At 34.8% G+C, this 22,998-nt stretch overlaps 3 protein-coding genes across 3 annotated transcripts in view; all 3 read right to left on the minus strand.

Annotated features, from left to right (window-relative positions):
* Positions 1–22,998, minus strand: part of MAGOHB (mago homolog B, exon junction complex subunit) — a 1,022,454-nt gene that overhangs the window by 654,723 nt on the left and 344,733 nt on the right. The window lies entirely within an intron of this gene.
* Positions 1–22,998, minus strand: part of LOC126930774 (taste receptor type 2 member 64-like) — a 38,404-nt gene that overhangs the window by 11,037 nt on the left and 4,369 nt on the right. The gene's annotated exons all lie outside the window — the stretch shown is intronic.
* On the minus strand, positions 15,378–22,862 carry LOC126930766 (taste receptor type 2 member 46). The gene has a single exon (XM_050748266.1). The coding sequence runs from the start codon at positions 16,302–16,304 to the stop codon at positions 15,378–15,380; it is 927 nt and encodes a 308-aa protein (XP_050604223.1). The 5' UTR covers positions 16,305–22,862.

The following is a 22,998-nucleotide window of genomic DNA, read 5'->3' on the forward strand; positions in this document are numbered from 1 at the left end:
CTATCGCCCAGGCTGGAGTGCAGTGGCACAATCTCGGCTCACTGCAAACTCTGCCTCCTGGGTTCATGCCATTCTCCTGCCTCAGCCTCCCAAGTAGCTGGGACTACAGGCTCCTGCCACCATGCCTGGCTAATTTTTTGTATTTTTAGTAGAGACAGGGTTTCACCACGTTAGCCAGGATGATCTCAATCTCCTGATCTCATGATCCACCTACCTCACCCTCCCAAGTAGCTGGGATTACAGGTGTCGACCACCATGCCCGGCTAATTTTTGTATTTTTAGTAGACGGTAGGTTTCACTATGTTGGCCAGGCTGGTCTGGAACTCCTGACCTCAGGTGATCCACCAGCCTCAACTTCCAAAGTGCTGGGATTACAGGCATGAGCCACTGCACCCAGCATGATTCTTATATTATTCTCAGAATCAGGCCTAGACAGATACCCTCACGTAGTATTTCATCAAGAGTAACATAAAACCAACATATTTCTAATGATTTATGAGATACTTTTTTCTTTTACCACATTCTAAAAATTGTGCCAAAAGTGACCTCTAGCAAACATACTCTCTTTTTGGCTGTTTAATTTTGTTCCACTTTCATATGAACTTACATAAATACTCTGTGCAAAGATAGAGTGTAAAAGCTTCATTTCATCTTTTAATAGCATTATTAACAAGTGAAATTCTCTCTACTGCTTACTTTCATTCTCAGCTAATGTCACAAAATCTGGGTGATTTTATTATAGCAGTCAAAGTACTTACACTGAATATGCTTTATGCCTTAACAAAATTATCTTTCTACTAATTCTTCTCTAATATTCAAAAAATTTGTAGTATCAAAATGTTTTTCCTCACACATATGTACACATGTGTGGTATAATCTTTGGTAAAAATATGTGCATAATTATTTCATTTAGAGATAAATTTAGAAAAATTGTCCTGTATATTTAATATCTATATTACTATAATTTATTGGAAATTCACTAATTTCTGCCACTTTGAAATGTTGTTATCATAAATAATTAAATTAGAAATAAGAAAAAATGGTGTCTAGTATAATACAGATGCTCAAAATCTGATGTTTCATAGTAAGAATAACATTAAGAATGTGGAGGTTGACTTCCTGCTTATCCATTTCCTTTTTAAATGAAAGAAAAGTTTAAAATTTTATCTTGTATTTCTTACTATCATAATGTTCTATTCTTTCTTCAGCAAAACTCCAATTATGATGATATGTATGAGAATATGTTTTTTCAGCCTATTTTATATTCATTATTGTTTTTGCTTTATAAGTATTTTCATGATTGTGAAACATATTTATAAAGTAATAATACCTAAATGTATAGTAAATAAAAAAATTATAGCATTAAGAGTCATGTTACCACATCTTAGTCCTAAAGTGGAATTTGCCAGCAATCCAGACACTCCTCATATATGCCTTCCTATTGATGTCATTTCCCTTTTGTTTCCTCTGTCCCTACTATCCCAATTGCTATGATAATCACTCTTATGTCTCACTTTAGAATTTTGCCACCAATGTAATAAATTGCTATTTATTAAAAATATATTTTTGTAAACTTTATATAAATGGAATTATACTGAATCTTTTTTCAATTTTCATAATTCCTCTCGTATCCATGTTGTTCAAATATGTTCATTTTCCTATTTATTTATATTCTTTGTAAACATGTCTTTCTAGTTGGTTCATTTTGATTGCTGTATAGTATTCTATTGTGCACATATGCCATAATTGATTTATACATTTTATCACTTATGGAAATTTGAGAGACTGCTCACCCGTAGCTATAAAAACTCAGTGATATGAAAGTTCAAGACATAGGCATAGGCAAGGCCTTCATGACTAAAACACCAAAAGCAATGGCAGCAAAAGCCAAAATTGATGAATTGGGTCTAATTAAACTAAAGAACTTCTGCACGGCATAAGAAACTACCATCAGAGTGAACAGGCAACCTACAGAATGGGAGAAAATTTTTGTAATCTACACATCTGACAAAGGGCTAATATCCAGAATCTCAAATAACTTAAACAAATATACAAGAAAAAAACAGACAACCCCATCAAAAAGTGGGCAAGGATATGAACAGATACTTCTCAAAAGAAGACATTTATGCAGCCAACAGACACATGAAAAAATGCTATCATCACTGGTAATCAGAGAAATGCAAATGAAAACCATGATGAGATACCATCTCATGCCAGTTAGAATGGCAATCATTAAAAAGTCAGGAAACAACAGATGCTGTAGAGGATGTGGAGACATAGGAACTCTTTTACACTGTTGGTGGGAGTGTAAATTAGTTCAACCATTGTGGAAGACAGTGTGGTGATTCCTCAAGGATCTAGAACCAGAAATTCCATTTATCCAGTGATTCCAATACTGGCTACACATGCAAAGGATTATAAATCATGCTACTACAAAGACACATGCACACGTATGTTTATTGCAGCACTATTCACAATAGCAAAGACTTACAACCAACCCAAATGTTCATCGATAATAGATTGGATAAAGAAAATGTGGTACTATTTCTTGGACACATAAAAAACATGTTTTCCACTGAAGAATCTACACTTCTTTGTGTAAGAATATTCAGTTTTATTTTCCTCTATTTAATTCATTTTTATTTACTTAATGGCTTAGATGAATAGATGTTAAAATCAGTCTCCAATGTTGGAATTTATTTCTTTACAGTTTTTATAGTATAATGGTTTCTAAGAGGGGATCTTGGAGTCAGACTGCCAGGACAGGCAACCAGATTCCCAGCTTGGTATAGCTATGATGTGAGACTCCATTTTCCAACTACTCCCTATCTCAGTATAATCACCTACAAAAAACAGATGATCGGCCAGCTGCAGTGACTCACACCTGTTATCCCAGCAATTTGGGAGACTGAGGCAGGTGGATCACCTGAGGTTAGGAGTTCAAGACCAGCATGGCCAACATGGTGAAACCCTGTATCCACTAAAAATGCAAAAATTAGCCAGGTGTGGTGGTGTACACCTATAATCCCAGCTACTCAGGTGGCTGCAGCAAGAGAATCATGTGAACCCAGGGGGTGGAAGTTGTAGTTAGTCGAGACCATTGCACTCCAGCCTGAGAGACAGAGCTAGACTCCATCTCAAATAAACAATAAAAAAAGTAGATGATAATAAAACTGTCTTTGGCTAGTTTTCTTAGGAGTTAGTATACTATTTGTGTAACTACTTTCAATTATACCTGTTTGCTATAGGCAGGAATCAAAGATTGTTAATTATTGATTCAAACCTGTTTTACTTGATATTTAAGACACAAGTAAGAACTTTCACTTCTTCTTTTTATTTCTTCATAGACAGAGGCTCCTTTTACCCAAGCTGGATTATAGTGACAGGATCATAGCCCACTGCAGCCTTGAATGCCTGGGCTGAAGCAATCCTTCTGCCTCAGCTTCCCAAGTATTTGGAACTATAGGCATACAACACCACATCAGCTAATTTTTTAATTTTTGTAGAGATGGAGTTTCCCTATGTTTTAAAGAGAACTCCTGCTCTCAAGGAATCCTCCCAATTGGCCTCCTACCTTGGCCTCCCAAAGTACTAGGACTATAGGCATGAGCCATCACATCCAGCCTGCAGTGGGAATGCTTGAAGGTCAGATGCTACCTAGAGCTTCGGTTCATGTCCATCCCCAGGTGGATCTAATCAGTTTGTAGTTATTACCTCTATTAATACCTATTAGAAGAAAAAACATTTCTTCTAATTAATAATTTTTATATTATAACTACACAGCACACTTAGAAATAGGCCAAAACAAAAATGAATAACGTAGCAATGTGTCATAAACACTCATGTAACCATCATGTGAGGCAAGACATGGAGTATTGCTAAGAGCCTATGTTTACCTCAATGCCAATTTCCAATTGCCTACACCTTTCTTCACACCTCTTGTGATAGGCAACACCCATAATTTATGATTATCTTTTTTTAGTTTTCTTTATACTTTACCAACTAGGTATGTGACCCTAAACTCAATAGCTTGATTTGGCCTGCTTTGAACTGTGTATTGGTGCAATCCTATATGTACTTATTCATGGCTTCCTGGATCAACATTGTGTATCTGAAATTTAATCCCATAGTTGCATGTATATGTGATTCATTTCTTTTCACTTCTCTAGATTTTTCCATTTTATGATTACATTTCTAACATACTAAAACAAAAAACAAAAAGTCAAAAAATCAAAAACATTTTTAAAAAGAACATGATGTTGACCAGGCACGGTGACTCATGCCTGTAATCCCAGCACTTTGGGAGGCCAACGTGGATGGATCACGAGGTCAAGAGATCGAGATCATCCTGGCTAACACAATGAAACCCCGTCTCTACGAAAAATACAAAAAAATTACCAGGGCATGGTGGCGGGCACCTGTAGTCTCAGCTACTCGGGAGGCTGAGGCAGGAGAATGGCATGAACCCAAGAGGCGGAGCTGACAGTGAGCAGAGACTGCGCCATTGCACTCCATCCTGGGTGACAGAACGAGACTCCGTCTAAAAAAAAAAAAAGATCATGGCGTTAAGAGTAGTTTGTTCAGTTTCCCTGTAGAAAATGATTTATGGAAAGAGAATAAAAGATTATTCTGAACACTAAAACGATAAGACTGAAAAAATGAATTATCAGTATTAAGAATCCAACAGACAGAGTTAGCCAGTTAGGTGCAGTAGAATAGAGAATTAGTGAAATGGAATATAGCTCACAGAATGAAGCATAGTGTGAAACAGATGGAAATATACAAAGCTAGAGGGTAACACATTGATGCTACAGTAAGAACACCTAACATACTTCTGGAGTTCTGTAAGATTAGAAGAGAGAAACTAGAGCAAGAGAAATGTTACAAGGATTTTTCCAAAAGTGATAAAATGTATCCCTCCGTATATTTTTAGTAATCTCAAACTTCAAGCATGATAACTTAAACCAAATTAACATAAAATAATGCAGGACACCAAAGACCAATAGCAAATATGAAAAGTAGCTAGAGGTAGAAGATAGAGTATGTTGAAAAGAACTGCATTCTAAATACCACCTGATTTTAACAGAAAATATGGCAGTAGGAATTCAATGGAATCATGTCTTCAGTGCATTTCCAAAGAGTAATAGACCTTCATAAACAGAAACTGAAAATGATATTTTTCAGATAAAATAAAAATGACTGAAAATACAAGGTTGAACATGCAAGGAGAAATAAAAATTAATGACAATGAAAAATAAGTGTGTAATTCTAAATAAATGCTGACTGTGTAAAACAATATTGTCTTATTGGATTAAATTTATAATTGATAAGATATATGCAAATAGCAATAAAGAGACTGGAGATAAAGGTGACAGGAATAAATTTAGTCAAACTATGTATTGGGCTTTTTTATGTCTGTGAGGAGAATTTGAACATCATAATCAAGGACCCTGTAATTCTACACCGAGGTATATGTATGCAAAAGTACTGTAGCAAATGATGTGAAAGAAAGCTCATTGAAGCATTATTCATAGTAGCTCAAAAAATAAGCTGCCCATATGTATATCAAATAATGATAAATATTTGCAATAGATAAAATATAGTTCATCAACCACAGCTACATTGTTGTATTCCACGAATTAATTTTCACTTTGCTTGTGTTGTAGAAATGCAGCTTTGTGCCTTTGAACTCCATCATTACCTAAATGAAATAGAGAAGATTTTGGGGAGGGATTACTTCTCTTTGATTTATTTAGCCCTAAAATCCTTTCTTTATAAATAAGAGCTTGATCATGAAATGGTTTATTTATTTTTGTTATTAAGCAATTCTATTTATACTAAAATCAAAATCTTTTTATAGTGTTCTTTGGATTAGTTTAATACCATCTATAATTGTTTGTTAGGCTGTGTACTTTAAACTACACTACACTTAACTTTCTAAATCTAAATGTATTCAGCTTGACAAGAACTTTGCTGTTTACTAATATAACTTTCCCAGAATATCTCTCAGAAATTACACAGACGTTACCCAAATTATGTATGTAAACATTTCAGAAATAAATCATTTAATAAGACAGATGTAAATGTAGATGATGATAATAATGATGATGATGTCAGCTAGAAGAGAGAATGTTATTTAATAAATGTGATTAGGGTCGTCTTTTCAAAGTACTGGAGTTAAGGATGCTGGGAGAACACTCTTAGTCTTCCTCCTGGATTTATGAGTTTTTTTTTTTTTTTTTTCGAGACGGAATTTCTCTCTTGTTACCCAGGCTGTAATGCAAGGGTGCAGTCTCGGCTCACTGCAACCTCTGCCTCCCTGGTTCAATCAATTATCCTGCCTCAACTTCCCAGGTAGCTGGGATTACAGGTGCCCACCACCTCACCCAGTTAATTTTTGTGTTTTTAGTAGAGACAGGGTTTCACTATGTTGGCCAGGCTAATCTGGAACTCTTGACCTCAGGTGATCCACTGCCTTGGCCTCCTAGATTGCTGTGATTTTATGCATGAGCCACTGTGCTTGGCATCATTCTTATATTATTCTTAGAATCAAGCCTAGACAAATACCCTCACATAGTATTTCATCAAGAATAACATAAAGCCAACATATTTCATTGATTTACTTGCTATTTTTTTCTCTAAGCACATTCTAAAAATTATGGCAAAAATAACCTCCAGCAAAGATTACTCTCTTTTTGGCTGTTTAGTTTTGTTCCATTTTCATATGAACTTACACAAATACTCTGTGCAATTATACAGTGTACAAGCTTCATTTCATCTTTTAATAGCATCATTAACAAGTTAAATTCTCTCGAGTGCTTATTTACATTCTCAGCTTCTGTCACAAAATCTGGGTGATTTTATTATAGCAGTCAAAGTAGTTACACTACTTGTTATATGCCTTAATAAAATTATCTTTCTACTAATTTTTCTCTAATATTAAAAAAATTTGTAACATCAAAATATTTTTCCTCACGCATGTGCACACATGCACACGCATGCACAGTATTATAATCTTTGAATTTCAAAAATATGTGTATAATTATTTCATTTAGGGATAAATTTTTTTAAAATTGTTGTATATATTTAATATTTATACTACTATAATTTATTGGAAATTCACTAATTTCTGCCACATTGCAATGTTGTTATCATAAATAATTAAATTGTAAATAAGCAAAAAAGGTGTCTAGTAAAACACGCTCAAAATCTGATGTTTCAAAGTAAGAATAACATTGAGAATGTGGAGGTAATTTTCCTGCCTATCTCTTCTTTATAAAATTAATTTAAAGAAAAGTTAAAAACTTTATCTTGGATTTCTTACTATCATAATGCTCTATTCTTCTTTATTCAGAAAAAAACTCTGCAATGATGTCTATAAGAATATGTTTTTTCAGTCTATTTTATATTCATTTATTTCGTATATGTTTCTACTTTTTAAACATTTTCATTATTGTGAAACATAACATATATATATAAAGTAATAAGGCTTAAAGGTACAGTAAAGAAAAAATATATAGCATTAAGAGTCATGTTACGGCATCTTGGTCATACAGCAGAATTCACCAGCAATCCAGGCACTCCTCACACATGCCTTCTTGTTGATATCATTTCCTTTTTGTTTCCTCCATCCCTACTATCCCAATGTTATGATAATCACTCATATGTCTCACTTTAGAATTTTGCCACCAATGTAATAAATTGCAATTTATTAAAAATATATTTTTGTGAACTTTATATAAATGGAATTATACTGAACCCTTTTTCAAACTTAATTCCTCTCATATCTATGTAGCTCAAATTTATTCATTTTTGTTTTTATTTATATTCTTTGTAAATATGTCACTCTAGTTAGTTCTATTGGGACAACTAAGTTCCTCTTCAAAGACTCAGCTTTCCAGCCATAAGTTATAAATGTAAATGAATCCTACTTCTCACCCCTCCTTCTTTTTGAAAATCATGCATTTACCCTATTTGGAAAAGTTTAAGCCATTCAGGATCAGCTTAGATTGTGCAGTCCAACTCCAACCAATAGACAAAGGACACAGAAACAGGAACTGTGTTAGGATTAAAAACTCCTTCCCTCCTTTGTTAGGTGTGCTCTTGGGATCGTAACAGGTGCAAGCAGCACCCCTCCGCCAATGTAAAGGTGCCTTGCTGAGAAATTTTCTGTCCAAGTGCTGATTTCTTTTGGCTACTCCAAGCACATGTTTCCGACAGTTCATTTTGATTGTTGTATAGTATTATATTGCAAAAGTATGCCATATTTTATTCATTTTATCACTGATGGACATTCAATAGACTTCTCAACTTTAGCTATTAAAACACAGTGATATGCATGTGTATGTATATGTATTCTGATAAGAGTGCAAATACTGGGTCTTCGGATGTGATCCATCATCTTAACCAGATAAAGCCATACTCATACAAAGTAATTGCTGTGATTTACCATTCTAGGAGCAGTGTATGAAAATTCCCATTAGTTCATACGCTTTCCAAAATAAGTAACAACAGGCTAATTTTTACAGTTTTATATTTATGTGAAACATTATTAAACCTAACATTTTTGAAGCCTTTTTCTATTATAATTCAGAATGTATCCTTAATTCAAAAATTGTTTCTATTTTTAAATTCTATGACCATGATTTTCACACACATTTATTAATAATGAATTATATATTTCATGTATTTATTTATTCATATTCCTTTAATAGTTTTTCTAATATTTTTCTTAAAGTTTTTTTTTTTTGTTTTTTTGTTTTTTGAGACGGAGTCTCGCTCTGTCGCCCAGGCTGGAGTGCAGTGGCCGGATCTCAGCTCACTGCAAGCTCCGCCTCCCGGGTTTACGCCATTCTCCTGCCTCAGCCTCCCGAGTAGCTGGGACTACAGGCGCCCGCCACTTCGCCCGGCTAGTTTTTTGTATTTTTTAGTAGAGACGGGGTTTCACCGTGTTAGCCAGGATAGTCTCGATCTCCTGACCTCGTGATCCACCCGTCTCGGCCTCCCAAAGTGCTGGGATTACAGGCTTGAGCCACCGCGCCCGGCCTTTTTCTTAAAGTTTTAAATACTCTTTTGTTATAAAAAGGTATAATTATGCTAGACATATTTCCTTTAATCAAACATTATGTCAAATGACTTTAAGAAATATGGTTAGTTAACAGCATACTGTAAGGCAAATTTCAACATTGTTTAACAACTCCTTAAAAGGATTCAAAGAAAATAATAGGCTAAAATATCAAAATAGTCTATAAATATAATGAAGGTGCCCATGGGAAAATATGAATTCGACTATTACTGTTTTGGAAAAAAAAAATGATTAATGGTAAACATACCATGTCCGAAATTTTTTAAGGCAGGCCTAATGTCAATGGGTAAGATTCTCTTTAAGGTCCTGTCCTTAATTTCTATGTGCACCTGATTTCTGGTTGTGCAGTAATGTCCTTGTTCCTTTTAAATTCTCTGACTAATATCAAGCAGGAAAGCACCAGGGCATGCTACTGAATGAGTTCAAGTCTGTCTTAATGGAAAATATGATAATTTCCAAAACAGCTCAAATTAACTTCTATTCAAATACTAGGTCCTTGTTATAAGATAAAATTTTTCATACTGATGTTGAAGTGAAAGCTGAATTCTCATTTGCTAGCATGCAAATCAGGTCATATTCTTATTCATCAATTTGCAATGTATTTCCTTGATTTACCTCTCCATCATTTCTGTTCAGCAATGTCAGTTGTGAGGGAAATTTTCCAACCTAATACATAAATCATACATCGGATGCCTACACTGTTACATGCAGCTTGGTCAAAACTAGAATCATGACCACTGTTGATTCACTTTTTTGATCCCAGATTTTATGGAGAGTGAATCCCAACTTTTCCTACCACAAGCATCCAAGGTCTTCTTGGGAAGCCCAGAAATGCCAATATTCCTTAAAATCTGGTTGCTGCTAATTAATAATTTTGTATAACTTATTGTTAACAAGCTCATTAACATAAACACATTCACATGCACACAAACATACACATCCTTCACGGTTGGGAAAAATTATTGTCCTATAATTTCTAAAATGAAAAATTAATTAATTTTCTTACTTGGGCTTTTAGCGTATTTTCAATGTTTAGCAAACAATCTCTCTTAATTCTCTTGAGTCTAATACTTAAATCTTAGTTATTTAATTAAAATACTCAGAAATTTTATAACTATTCCTTGTACTCTTAAAAAACATGTTTTCCATTGAAAAATCTGCACTTCTCTGTGTATGAATATTCAGCTTTGTTTTTCCCTATTTAATTTATTTTTGCTTACTAAATGATTTAAGATGAATAGATGTTAAAAATAAGTCTCCAATCTTGGATTTCATTTCTTTTCAGTTCTTACAGTATAATGGTTTCTAAGAGGGGATCTTCCAGTCAGACTGCGAAGACAGAAAACCAGATACCCTGCTTCCAATAGATATGATGTGAGACTGCATTTTACAACTACTGCCTGCCTCAGTATAATTACCTATAAAAAGCAGATGATAGGCTGGGCATGGTGTCCCAGGCCTATAATTCCAGCATTTGGGGAGGCCAAGGCAGGTGGATCACCTGAGGTCAGGAGTTTGAAACTGGCATGGCCAACACGGTGAAACCCTGTCCCCACTAAAAATACAAAAATTAGTCAGGTGTGGTCACACACGCCTATAATCCCAGCTACTCAGCTGGCTGTGGCAGGAGAATCATTTGAACCCAGGAGATGGCGGTTGTAATTGGTCAAGATCACGCCACTGCACTCCAGCAGGGAGACAGAACAACACCCTGTCTCAAAAAAAAAAAAAAACAACAAAGAAAGCAGATGAAAATAAAATTGTCTGGTTAATTTTGTTAGGAGTTAATATACTCTTTGTATAACTACTTTCAATTTTACCTATTTGCTATAGGCAGGAACCAAAGATTGTTAATTATTGATTTGATCCCATTTTACTTGATATTTAAGATACCAGTGAGAACTTACACTTCTTTTTTCTTCCTCTGAGACAGTCTCCCTCTGTTACCCAAGTTGGAGTACAGTGGCAGGATTATAGCCCACTGCAGCCTCGAACGCCTGGGCTCAAGCAATCCTCCTGCTTCAGCTTCCCAAGTATTTGGAACATGCACAACCACGCCAGCTAATTTTTCAATTTTTTGTAGAGATAGAGAGATAGAGTCTCCATAGGCTGCACAGGGAACTGCTGCTCTCAAGGAATCCTCCTATCTTGGCCTCCCAAAGTACTAGGACTATAGGCTTGAGCCATCATATCCAGCCTGCAGTGGGAGTTTTGAAGGTCAGATGCTATCCAGAGCTTCGGTTCATGTCCATCCCAAGGTGGATCTAATCAGTTTGTAGTATTACCTCTTCCTGAATGTGTAATTGAAATGGATATGTATGGCAGCTGTCAGAACTGTCACATTCTTTCTGAACTGTAGAGTAAGGGACATTATTATAGCAGGACCAAGGGGAAGCCTCTGAAATTCTCCTCTACTGGCAACACAATGTATAAAATATAATAACTGCATTCCCTAAAGAATGGAATTGGTCACTGCCATGACAAAGTACTTTAAAGTTACAGGGAATGATAGTCTCTTTGTATCTCTATTCACTTAACCTACCTGGCCTCTACCAAAACCAGATGGGTTATAGAATGAATGCAGACTACTAAAACTTAAATCAGCACTTACAAAAGCTTTCCAGGATGTGCTATCTTCACTGAGCAGAGCAGAGCTTCTGGTACTTTTTACGGGGCTCGTGATTTGGTGAATGTTTCTTAATCTACACCCATTATGAGGGAAAATCAAAACAATTTGCCTTGTATTAAGAACAATAGCACTGCTTCACTGTTTTATGTCAAGGTTATGTCACTTCTGTTCTCAGTTTAATTTACATTTTTTTAAAAATATTCTGCTAATTTAATATATTAATAATGTTACAGACCGGGCCCTGTGGCACATGACTGCAATCCCAACACTTTTAGGAAGCCGATACAGGCAGATCACCTGAGCCCAGAAGTTTGAGACCAGCCTGGGTAACACGGTGACATCCCAGCCCAACAAAAAGTACCAAAATTAGCCAGGCGTGGTGGTGCGCCCCTGCAGTCCCCGCGGCTAGCAATGCAGAGGCGGGAGAATCACTCGAGCCCAGAAGGTTGAGGCTGTAATGAGCTCTGATCCTGCCACTGCACCCCAGCCTCAGGGACAGAATGAGACTCTGTCTCAAAATAATAGCAATAATAATAATATATAACTTGGTACAATAATCAGGAAGTGGCAAGTTTCTTAAATATAATAAAATACTGTAACACTGAGCGGAAGTAAAATACCAGAAGGAAAGAGAGAAATAGGAGAAGATTCAGGAACATAAACATAAGTGATGTTTTAAGGCGTTCAGTGTCCCCTGTCTACATGTTAAAACAATCTTTTTTTTAAAGAAAATGGCATGTTGCTCTCTCCATATATTTCCTATCACTACAAAAGAGGCACAATGTTTTGAAAGCCTATTGGGATTTTGGAGCTAACATATTCCACATTTGAGAATATTGCTCTGACTCATGAATGAAGTTTCTAAAGGCTACTGCTCTCAAGTGGAACCTAGAACAAAAGAGGGCTCTACCGCAGATACAGGCTCCAGTCCAAGCTGCTGTGGTCCAAGCTGCTCTGGTCACTGTGCCAGATGATCCAGCGGAATTCAAAGCTGCTAGCGGCATGCATAGTGGGCATTATAGGACACTATGCATGTCACTGAGAAGCCTATAGGAGACGGGAGAGCAAATCCTTATGGAATTAGTGCAAGAACATTGCCTCTTCAGCAGATAAGTATCCTCTGTCTGAAAAACAAAACAGCAAGTGCAGAACATTAATCCAAGCATAGAGTTCGTATAAGCACACACTCCTCTAGGCACAAAACCCCGTGCAACTCTGCAAGTCATATGCTCTGAAAGCCAGCCATGACTGGAGGGCATGAGCACATCTGAGTGGCAAAAGGATTGGACTGCACTGGACACAGACACGTGCTTTCCTAGATTCCCTTCACTATCTCCCATTCCCCTCATCAACCCCTTGCCTGATGCAGATCGTCCTTCCATTTGGAACTTGAATGCATCACCACACTGTGGGCATGAAGTCTGACTTCCATAACCTCCACCAAGGGACTGGATGATGTAAGGCAGAACAACAGAGATGGTTGTTCTGCCTCAGGAATACCACGGCCAATGGGAAATACAACACTAATGACAGCTGAGCAGATACATTCTCCCTCCTCTCTCTCTTCTATGGACTAATGCTGGCTGCAGTTTGCCCTAGTAGCCTGTCTGGAAAAATGCTAGGAGCCAAGTGCATGCATCTGATGACCACCGTGCTGTCTCTCTCACCTCACTGTGAAGTGGCTGCCAGCAGAGTCACACCAGACATCACCACACATTGTTTCACATTTGTTCTTGTGTCAATTTCCATATTTCCCTGCCATTTTTGTCTTGAACTTGCCTTCCAAATAAATGTCATCGCTTTAATATAAGGTATTACATTAAAAATATTTTAGTAAAGTAGCTGATTACTAACTCAATTTTTTGAAAGGAAATGAATTATTTATATGATAACCAACAAGAAAATATCGTAATACAAATATATAATTCACAGTAAAAAATACATATGCAAATAGATCAAAGTATTTTATATGCTTCTTAAAAATATTGTCATAGGTGCCATCTAATTTTGATGTTCTACCTTATCTCCAATTCAGACACCTGATACAGCTGCATCAAGACTCTATTAGTATGATATTTCCCCTAAAATTGTGGAATAGCCAAATTTTTCCTCTGAGGAATGATTCTTCTTGGATAAGCCGGTAACCTCAACCTGAGACCAGAACAGAGGAATTCATGCAACTGCAGATTTTGTGATGGGTTTCCTTTTCATTGGTTTACCACATCAACTTATGTGTTTTATCCACCCATTTATTTGTTTATTAAAATATCATTTTTGACCATCTATTCTTGGTGCTGGGTTCTAGGTCCTGGGATTCAACAGAGAGCCAGGCAGACACGATTTCTTCCTTTAGCGTACTTACATTGTATAGAGGATGATACATGATTTTAAAAAGTACATAAATCAGGTGTGGGGATGATCTATCTTAAGGTTAAAACAACATTGTTAAAATTTCATAACACCAAGAATTAATACAGTCATATAGAATTTAGCTGTGAACAAGACTGTACATTTCCTTCTTATAATGGAACTTCCTATTAATGAATATGTCAACACACTTCCATTTCACCACTGACAACAAAATTACAACACTAGGGCACATCCTATAATTAATACATAGATTTCATAGATACTATTTTAACATTTACAGAAAGTTTAACTGAATTATTTTCCATAATTTCTGTAGTAGTTTCACATTGATAGTTTTTTTTAGAAAAGGGAAGATTGCAGTTCTCTTATCTGAAGTTTAGAAGGAATTTGATAAATGGAAGATAAGGATATAATTAGCAATTCAGGAGCTTAGAAGTGCTTTAGAAAAAATACTATAATAATTTACATCAGAGCTCAATTTCAAAACAAGCATTTCTTTAATTCAAACCTGGAAGAAATGACTTTTCTAACTGCATATGGAAGCTGATAACAGCAATCAAGATCATGATAATGATTTTTCGATCCCTCTTATAGAAGAGATTTTTCTCTAAGCTATTCACATACTTATATTAAATCTAACATTCATCAGTAGTTTATGGTAGACATAGACAAAATTTACTCAACGTATGCTTGTCACTCGAATTGTTTTGTGTACATTGTTTTCTAACAATAATTCTGATTGCTTTTTACTAAGCATAAAATAGAAATTCGTCATGGAATAAAACCCTGAAGATATATCCTCATTATTGATTTAGAATTGAATGACCTTATTATCCAGAAAGTTGTAGGTTAAAACAACGAATTCTAAGCACACTGTGGTATATTTGTGTGGTTCATAACAAAAGAAAAAAGCAATATTTTCCTGAGCTAAGCTGTTAGTTCTTAATAATTATAAATAGACATAAATTCTTCAAATGAAATATAAAATACATATACAAAATAAACATGGCTTCATAATTCTAAGGAATTATTTTCTATAGTTTGGCAGTTTTTGTGGAAAAATAATAAAAAGCATGTTATTGTCAATGTTCTTCAGTTTTTCATACACACATAAATGCACACACACACATATACTTTTCTAGACTAACTTTAGGTAAAAGACTTTTCTAGGTATACATTTTGAAATTATTCATATACACATACATTACAGAAAACACAGTAAGAAATAGAAAATGTTTCATACACTACCAGTTTGTTTTCTGCTAGAAGACACACAATGCCCCTCTCGTGAATCTATGGAGATGAAAGCTTCTGTCCTTTCGCCCAGTATCTCACGTTCCACAAAACTGAAAGAAAAATCTGCTTTAGCTTTTTGTTTCCCCAAATCAGGATGAGTGGGTGGGTTGAAGGATAGCTGAATACGACAGCTTGGCAGAACATGAAGACAGGTTTCTTTTCCAGCTCAAAATTCCCAACTGATAGGATCATGGACAGAAAGTAAATGGCACATAACAGGAGAAAGGAGGTCACAGTTTGCAAAGCTTTTATGTGGACCTTGGTGCTGGGATCTTGAGATCCTTTGCCGTGGACCTGCATCTTCTTGAGATGTTTACACAGAGAACAGATTAACAGCAGAAAAGACATCAGGGTCAGAGTGAGGGGTATAAGGTTTGCTAGCATGGTTACAGTCACATTTGAAAGGTACATTGCACTCCTCAATTTGATCCTCCAAGTAATGTTTCCTTCATATTCTTTTCTCCACACAATATGGTTCATGTTCATCACAAAAAGATGACAAACCAAAAATAGCAAAGGCCCCAACAGTGTCACCAGAATGACACTCTTAACTTTCCTCTTTAAGTGAAGAAAAATCAGGTTGGAGAAAGTGGCAATCTTGAGCAAATAAAACATGCTGAGGCTAGTAGAAAGCCAGTTGCTGAAATGGTTGGTCACTATCCAGACATTATAAGCAGTGATTCTTACTTCTACACTATAAAAAGCTAGATTAAACTCAGTTGCATACAAATGTAGTAATAATACCCAGAGCAAACCAACTCTGGAGACAGCCAGACCAGTGAGAATTTGGTCAGCAAAGGAGATTTTTTGTCTTTTCACCCACTCAATGGAATTTACCAATGCTATGAAGCCATTAGCAAAATTTCCAATAACAAATATAACCCCTACTAGAATGGAAAAAGTGATGGACAGAAAAGTTATCATATCTGAACAGACAAAGAGAAATTTTTTAAATGCTAGTGTAATATCACTGGTTGTGATTGCTTGAATATCCTGACCTTAAATTCTATATGCACCTGATTTGTGTATCTGCTGTGACATTCTTTTTACTTTTGATTGTTGTGACCAGTGTCAAGCCAGAAATCACCATAGCATGCTAATGGATGAGTTCAATGCTGTCTTTATGGAAAACATTCTTGTTTTCAAAACAACTCAAATTAACTCATTCATTCGCTGTCTGTTCTTGTTATACACTGGAATTATTCATACTGAAGTTGACATGAAACCTGAATTCTCAGGTGCTAGTATGCAAACAAGGACATATTAACTTTCAGTGTTTGCAAGTTTTCCTTGTGTAACCTCTCCATCATTTGTCTTTAATGACTTTAGTTGTTAGGGAAGTTTTATAACCCAATACAGAGATCATATAGTAAATGTCTAAATTCTTAAAGGGAGCTTGGTCATAACTAAGATCATCACCTATACAGTCTTTTTTAAACGCCAGATTTAAATACACAGAATCCAAACTTATTTTATCAAAAGCATCTAAGATTTACTTGAGAACCACAGGCAGGCCAGTACTCCATAAGATCTGGTTGCTGCTAATACTTTTGTGTGACTTCATTATTCTCAAGCTCATAAATACACACACAAACAAACACATGTGCCCTCCACCTATGAATGGAATGAATTATTTTCTCATAATTTCCAAAATAAAAAAATGAGTTTCCAAGAGGTTGTCCAGCTGAAATTAGTCCTGTTTTCCCACTCAGGGTTTTCAGCCCATGAATAATATTTATTTATCAAACATATCTCTAATTCTTAGGTCTTTGGTAAAGTTTCTCCGAAGCCTAATGTTTAAATATTTATTATTTAATTAAAATATTCAGCAATTTTATAAGTATTCCTGACTACCAAACCCTTTCATATATAATCTTGCAGCATCCTCCCATCACAGGAAGATTGCCTTTCCCCTGAACTTGGAGTTCAATCATTTACTTACTTTCATGAACAGAAAATTACTACACTTTGCATAGAGATTTGAGATGGCTTCCATACTGGGGATTCTTCCTCTTTCCATTTACAATGAGAATATCGCCTGGCTAGCACACTGTTCCCAGAGGAGAATCAGAAACTAATGAAGGCAGATTGTCCCCACCTGATCCAGACTAAATTGGTCAAACTCTAAGGACCTCCAAGATGCAGAATCTGGCCCATCTCAAATCACCACAGTCATCCACCAAACTCATTTAGAAAAATGAAATACAAAACATGTGGTATATAAATGTCTAATGTAGTTTTGGAGGGTTTCTTTTGCAGAGAAACATAACTGATAAACGAACTCTGCTAAACAAGAGTGTGGGAAATACATACAACCTTGTTGTGTCAGGAATTCAGGAGCCAAAAGAAAAAATGGATGGGGAATGGCAAATATTTGTTCCTGTGAGGTAGAAAACTATGGCTAGAAGAAATCCTTTGGAAAAATCTGGGGGTGGCAGATAACACGGTCTCAAATTTCCTCACGTTGCAACTAAACAAGAAAGTTCTCACTTCAGCTCTCTTAAGAGTTGTATAAGAATGTATACAAGTAGTTTATTTTCCCCTCAGTATATAATGAGGTGAGTAATGATAATTTCTATGAGACATTTCTCTTAATTAAAAATTTTTATATTAAAATTATAATGCACACTTGGAAATGAACCAAAACAAAATGGGAAATACCGCAGTGTATCATAAACACTCAAGTAATCATGATGCAGAGCAAGACAAGGAACACTGAAAACAGCCCAGGTCCACCTCCATGCCACTTTCCAAGCAACTAAACCCTTCTTCACACCTCCTGAGATAAGCAATATCCATAATTTATAATGATTATTTCCTTAATTTTCTTCATACTTTACCACCTGGGTATGCAACCCTAAACTGCATAGCTTGGTCTGGCCTGCTTTGCACTGTGTGTAGATGAAATCCTACATGTTTTTCTTGTTTGTGGCTTCTTGGACTCAACATTATGTTTCTGAAATTTAGTCACATAGTTGCAAGTACATGTGATTTTTTTTCACTTCTCTATATTGTTCCATTGTATGGATTTACTGTAATGATTCATCCATCCTTAATATATATTTGGCCAGCTTCTTTTTTGAACAGTTATTAATAATTCTACTATAGTATTCTTTCATATATCATTGATTCAATTTCTTTGTATATATGCTTTTGGATAGAAATACAGGGTCATTGTTCAAAGTCTCCTCATAGACATAGAAAAGTTCAAAAACTACTTTAACTAAATTTACTCCTGTCACCTTTACCTCCAGTCTATTTTTTGCCATTTGCATATGTCTTATCAATTATATAATTACCCAAACAAGACATTATTATTTTATACAGTAAACATTCATTTACAATTATACACATATTTACCACTTTCATTAATTTGTTTTCCTTCTTGAATATTCAACTGAATATTTTCAATAAGTACCTTTATTGGCCAGGCAGGGTGGCGCACACCCATAATCCCAACATTTTCTAAGGCTGGAGCAGGAGCACCCAGGATTTCAATACCAGCCTGTGCAACACAGCAAAACTCCCTCTACAACAAATGAAAATCTTAGCCAGGCATCGTGAAGCTACTCATAAGGCTGAGGTGGGAGGATGGTTTGAGTCCAGGAGTTCCAGACGGCAGTAAGCCATGATCCTACCACTGAACTCCAGCCTGGACAACAGAGTGAGACTCCAACTCTACATACAAAAATAATAATAATTTTTCTTTTATCTGAAAAAATATCATTTTAAGTTTCTGTTTATCAAGGTGTATACTACTTTTGAAATACACTGAAGACATGATTCCACTGAACTCTAGCTTCATTTTTGTCTGTTGAAAATCAGGCTGTCATTTAGACTGCTATTCCCTTTAATGTAATCTGTCTTTTCCTCTTGTTACTTTTCAGGTTTTCTATTGGTCTTTGATGTCCTATCATTTTATGTTAATTTAATTCTAGTTATCTTGTCTGAAGTTTGATGGTTTCTAAAAATATATGAACTGATACATTTTATCACTTTTGGAAAAACATCCACATTTCTTCTGCCCCATTTTCTCTCTTCTAATCTTCCAGAACTCCAGAAGTATGTTAGTTGTTCTGATTGTAGCTTAAATATCTCTGACCCTCTAGCCTTATATTTTGTATCCCTTGGTCTCTTTATGCTTCATTCTGGGTAGTTATCTTCCAATTCACTAATTCTTTCCTCTTATGTTTAACTGGTTGTTACCTCTGTCTATTGGATTCTCAATGTTGATTACCCGTTTTTATCTTATTGTTTTAGGGGTAGAAATGAACTTTAGTTTTCCTTCTATAAATCATTTTTTTAATGGAGAAACTAAACAACGTATTCCTAACGCGAAGTTCTTAAAAAAGGAGTTGTTATAAATTTTTAGTATACCTGAAATGAAAATGGTAGTGATTTTCTTCTTTTTGTAATACTCAGGTCACAGAAGAGATTAAAATCATGGTCTAAGCCTTCTCCTGCAACTTGGAAGAAACTGGAAATTGATTTGCTGTGATAGCTTTTTTTGGATAGTAGCTTGTCTATTGTTGGGTCATCACCACAAACTCTCCTCACACGGAAATTCAGTGAGCAGCACTGGATCTCAAATGTCATACAATTAGTAAAATATAGTATCTAACCTCAGCTCCACCATTCTATTCCATGACTTAAATTTTACTCTGTTTTTATTAGCAGGAATCAAGTCTTCTTCGTTTATAACATCTTTAAAAGATCAAATTGTAAAACAGTACTTACAAGTTTATGAAAGATTGAAGGACTTTTAGACCCATGGAAACAAAACTGAATCTGGTGCTTCTATGGAATTCCACCATTTAATCCATATCCTTGAATATAGTTTTGGTTATAGAACTATAACCTTCGAACTCCATCATCACTCACTCAAGTGTGACAGAAGATCTGAGGTCTTACTTCTGTTTGAAAATTTGGTCCTAAAACCCGCTCTTTAGAAATGAAAAGCTTGCTCATAAAATGTGTTATTTGCTTTGTCTTTCTTATTAGGGAGTTTTAGCTACACTAAAATCTAAATTATTTCTACCGTGATCATAGTGAAAAGAGGATTACTTTAAGCTCATCCATAAATAATTATTTGCTTAAGCAATGTATTGTAAAATAAACTACACTTAATTTCTAAATCTAAATGTATTGAGCTTGACTTAAACTTTGCTGTTTACTCCTGTAACTTTCCAACAATTATGATCTTTTTAAAATTACTTACTTTCCAAATTATGTGCTTAAATATTTCAAAAATAAATCATTTAATGAGATAGACGTGGATATACATAATGATGATAATGATGATGGCAGGTGAAAGGAAGAATGCTTTTTCATAAATGTGATTTCAGTCTTGTTTCTAAGTACTGGAGTTCAGGGTGATGAGAGAACACTATTATTTTTCCTCATGGCATCTTGATTCTTCTATGATTCTCAGCATCAGGCCTAGGCAAATACCCTCACATGGTATTTCATCAAGAATAAAGTAAAACCAACATATTTTCAATGATTTATTGGCTTTTTTATTTTATTACACTTTAAAAATTCATAGCAAAAGTGATCTCCAACAATTAGGATTCTATTTTGGTTTTCTTTTGTGCAGTTTTCAATATGAACATAGACAAATACTGTATGTAATATACAGCATATCAACTTTATTTCATCTTTTAAAAGCATCATTCGCAAGCCGAGTTCTTGTAAATGCTTTTTTACATTCTTAGGTGTAGTGACTAAATCTGTATTATTTTACTATAGCAGTCAAAGTAGCATTACATATGCACAAACATACTCAAAGATCATGCTAAATAGGTTTTATACTTTAACAAATTTGCCTATGATTTTTTTTTCTCTAATGCAGAACCAAAAAATTATAGTAACAAAATATTTAACCCAACACACAGGTGTACACATGAATAGTATTGTGAAATTAGAATGCTAACAATATGAATATACATATTTCATTTAGAGACACATTTTGGGATAATAGGTCTATATATTTAATATCTATCTTACTATAATTTATTGGAAATTCACGACTTTCTGACACTTTGAAATGTGAATTATAAATAATTAAATTGGAAATAAGAAAAAAGGTGTATAGCAATCATAAATATTCAAATTTTGATGTTTCAAATTCATATTAGCATTAAGTAGGTGGATTTACAGTTCTTGTTTATCTTTTTTTTTTAAATTAATTTAAGAAAAGATTTGGGCTAGGTGTAGTGGCTCATAACTATAGTCCCAGCATTTTGGGAGGCTGAGGCAGGTGGATTGCCTGAGCACGGGAGTTCAAGACCAGCCTGGACAACATGGAAAAACACCATCTCTACCAAAACCAGAAAAATTTAGCAGGGAGTGGTTGTGCACACCTGTTGTCCTAGCTACTCTGGAGGCTGAGTTGAGAGAATCACTTCAGCCCAGGTGGCAGAGGTTGCACTAAGCCGAGATTGCGCTTGTGCACTCCAGCCTGGACAACAGAGTGAGACCTTGTCTCAAAATAAAAAAAGAAACGTTTTAAATTTTAAATTGGATTTCTTAGTACCATAATGCTCTATTCTCCTTTATTCAGCAAAAAAATCTAATTACAATGGTATCTATGAGAATATGCTGTATCACCCTAATTTTATACATAGAAATGTACTTTATGTTTCTGCTTTTTTAATGTTTTTTTTATTGGGGAGCATAATATACAGATAGTAATAAAACCTAATAAACAGTAAGAGAAAAAATTATAACATTAACATTGATGTTACCACACCTTGGTCAGAAAATAGAATTTGCCAGCAATCCAGATACTCCCAGTATATGTCTTCTTGTTGATATTTCCCTTTTATCTCCTCCCTCCTGACTATCCCAATTGTTATGATGATCACTCATATATTTCACTGTAGAGTTTTATCACCAATATAACAAGTTACATTGTATTAAAACCATGTTTTTTCAAACTTTATGTAAATGAGATTATTCTAAATGTATTTTTCCATCTTAATAATTCCTTTCACATCTGTATTATTATCTATGTAGCTCCAATTTGTTCATTTTCTTTGTTGTATTATCCTGTTGTAAACATGCCAGTCTTGTTAATTTTGATCACTATATAGTATTCCATTGTATAAGTACGCCAAATTTGTTTATCCATTTGGAGAACTGATAGACATTCCAAGGAACTTAGCTACTGAAACTCACTGATATGCATGTGTATGTATATGTATTCGCATAAGAGTGTAAATACTGGGTCTTAGGATGTGATCCTTCATCTTAATCAGATAATGCTATACTCAGCCAAAAAGACTGTACAGATTTATGATCCTAGGAGTAGAATATGAAAATTCCCATTGTGTCATATCCTTTCCAAAATAAGTACCATCAGAGTGATATTTACAGTTTTATATTTATGCAACATATTATTTAAAAACATTTTCTAAGCCCTTTTCTATTCTAATTTAGAATGTATTTTTACTTCAATTAATTACATTAATATTTTTTCATTCTATGATGGTTATTCATATATATTTATTAATAATGCCTTATATAGTATACATATTTATTTATATTTCATTATAAATTTGTCTAACCTTTTTGCTTCAAGTTTCAAATACTCTTTTGTTATAAGCAGGTGTAATTA

This window comes from Macaca thibetana, chromosome 11 (genome assembly GCF_024542745.1).
Source record: "Macaca thibetana thibetana isolate TM-01 chromosome 11, ASM2454274v1, whole genome shotgun sequence".
In the NCBI taxonomy this organism is placed as follows: domain Eukaryota; kingdom Metazoa; phylum Chordata; class Mammalia; order Primates; family Cercopithecidae; genus Macaca; species Macaca thibetana.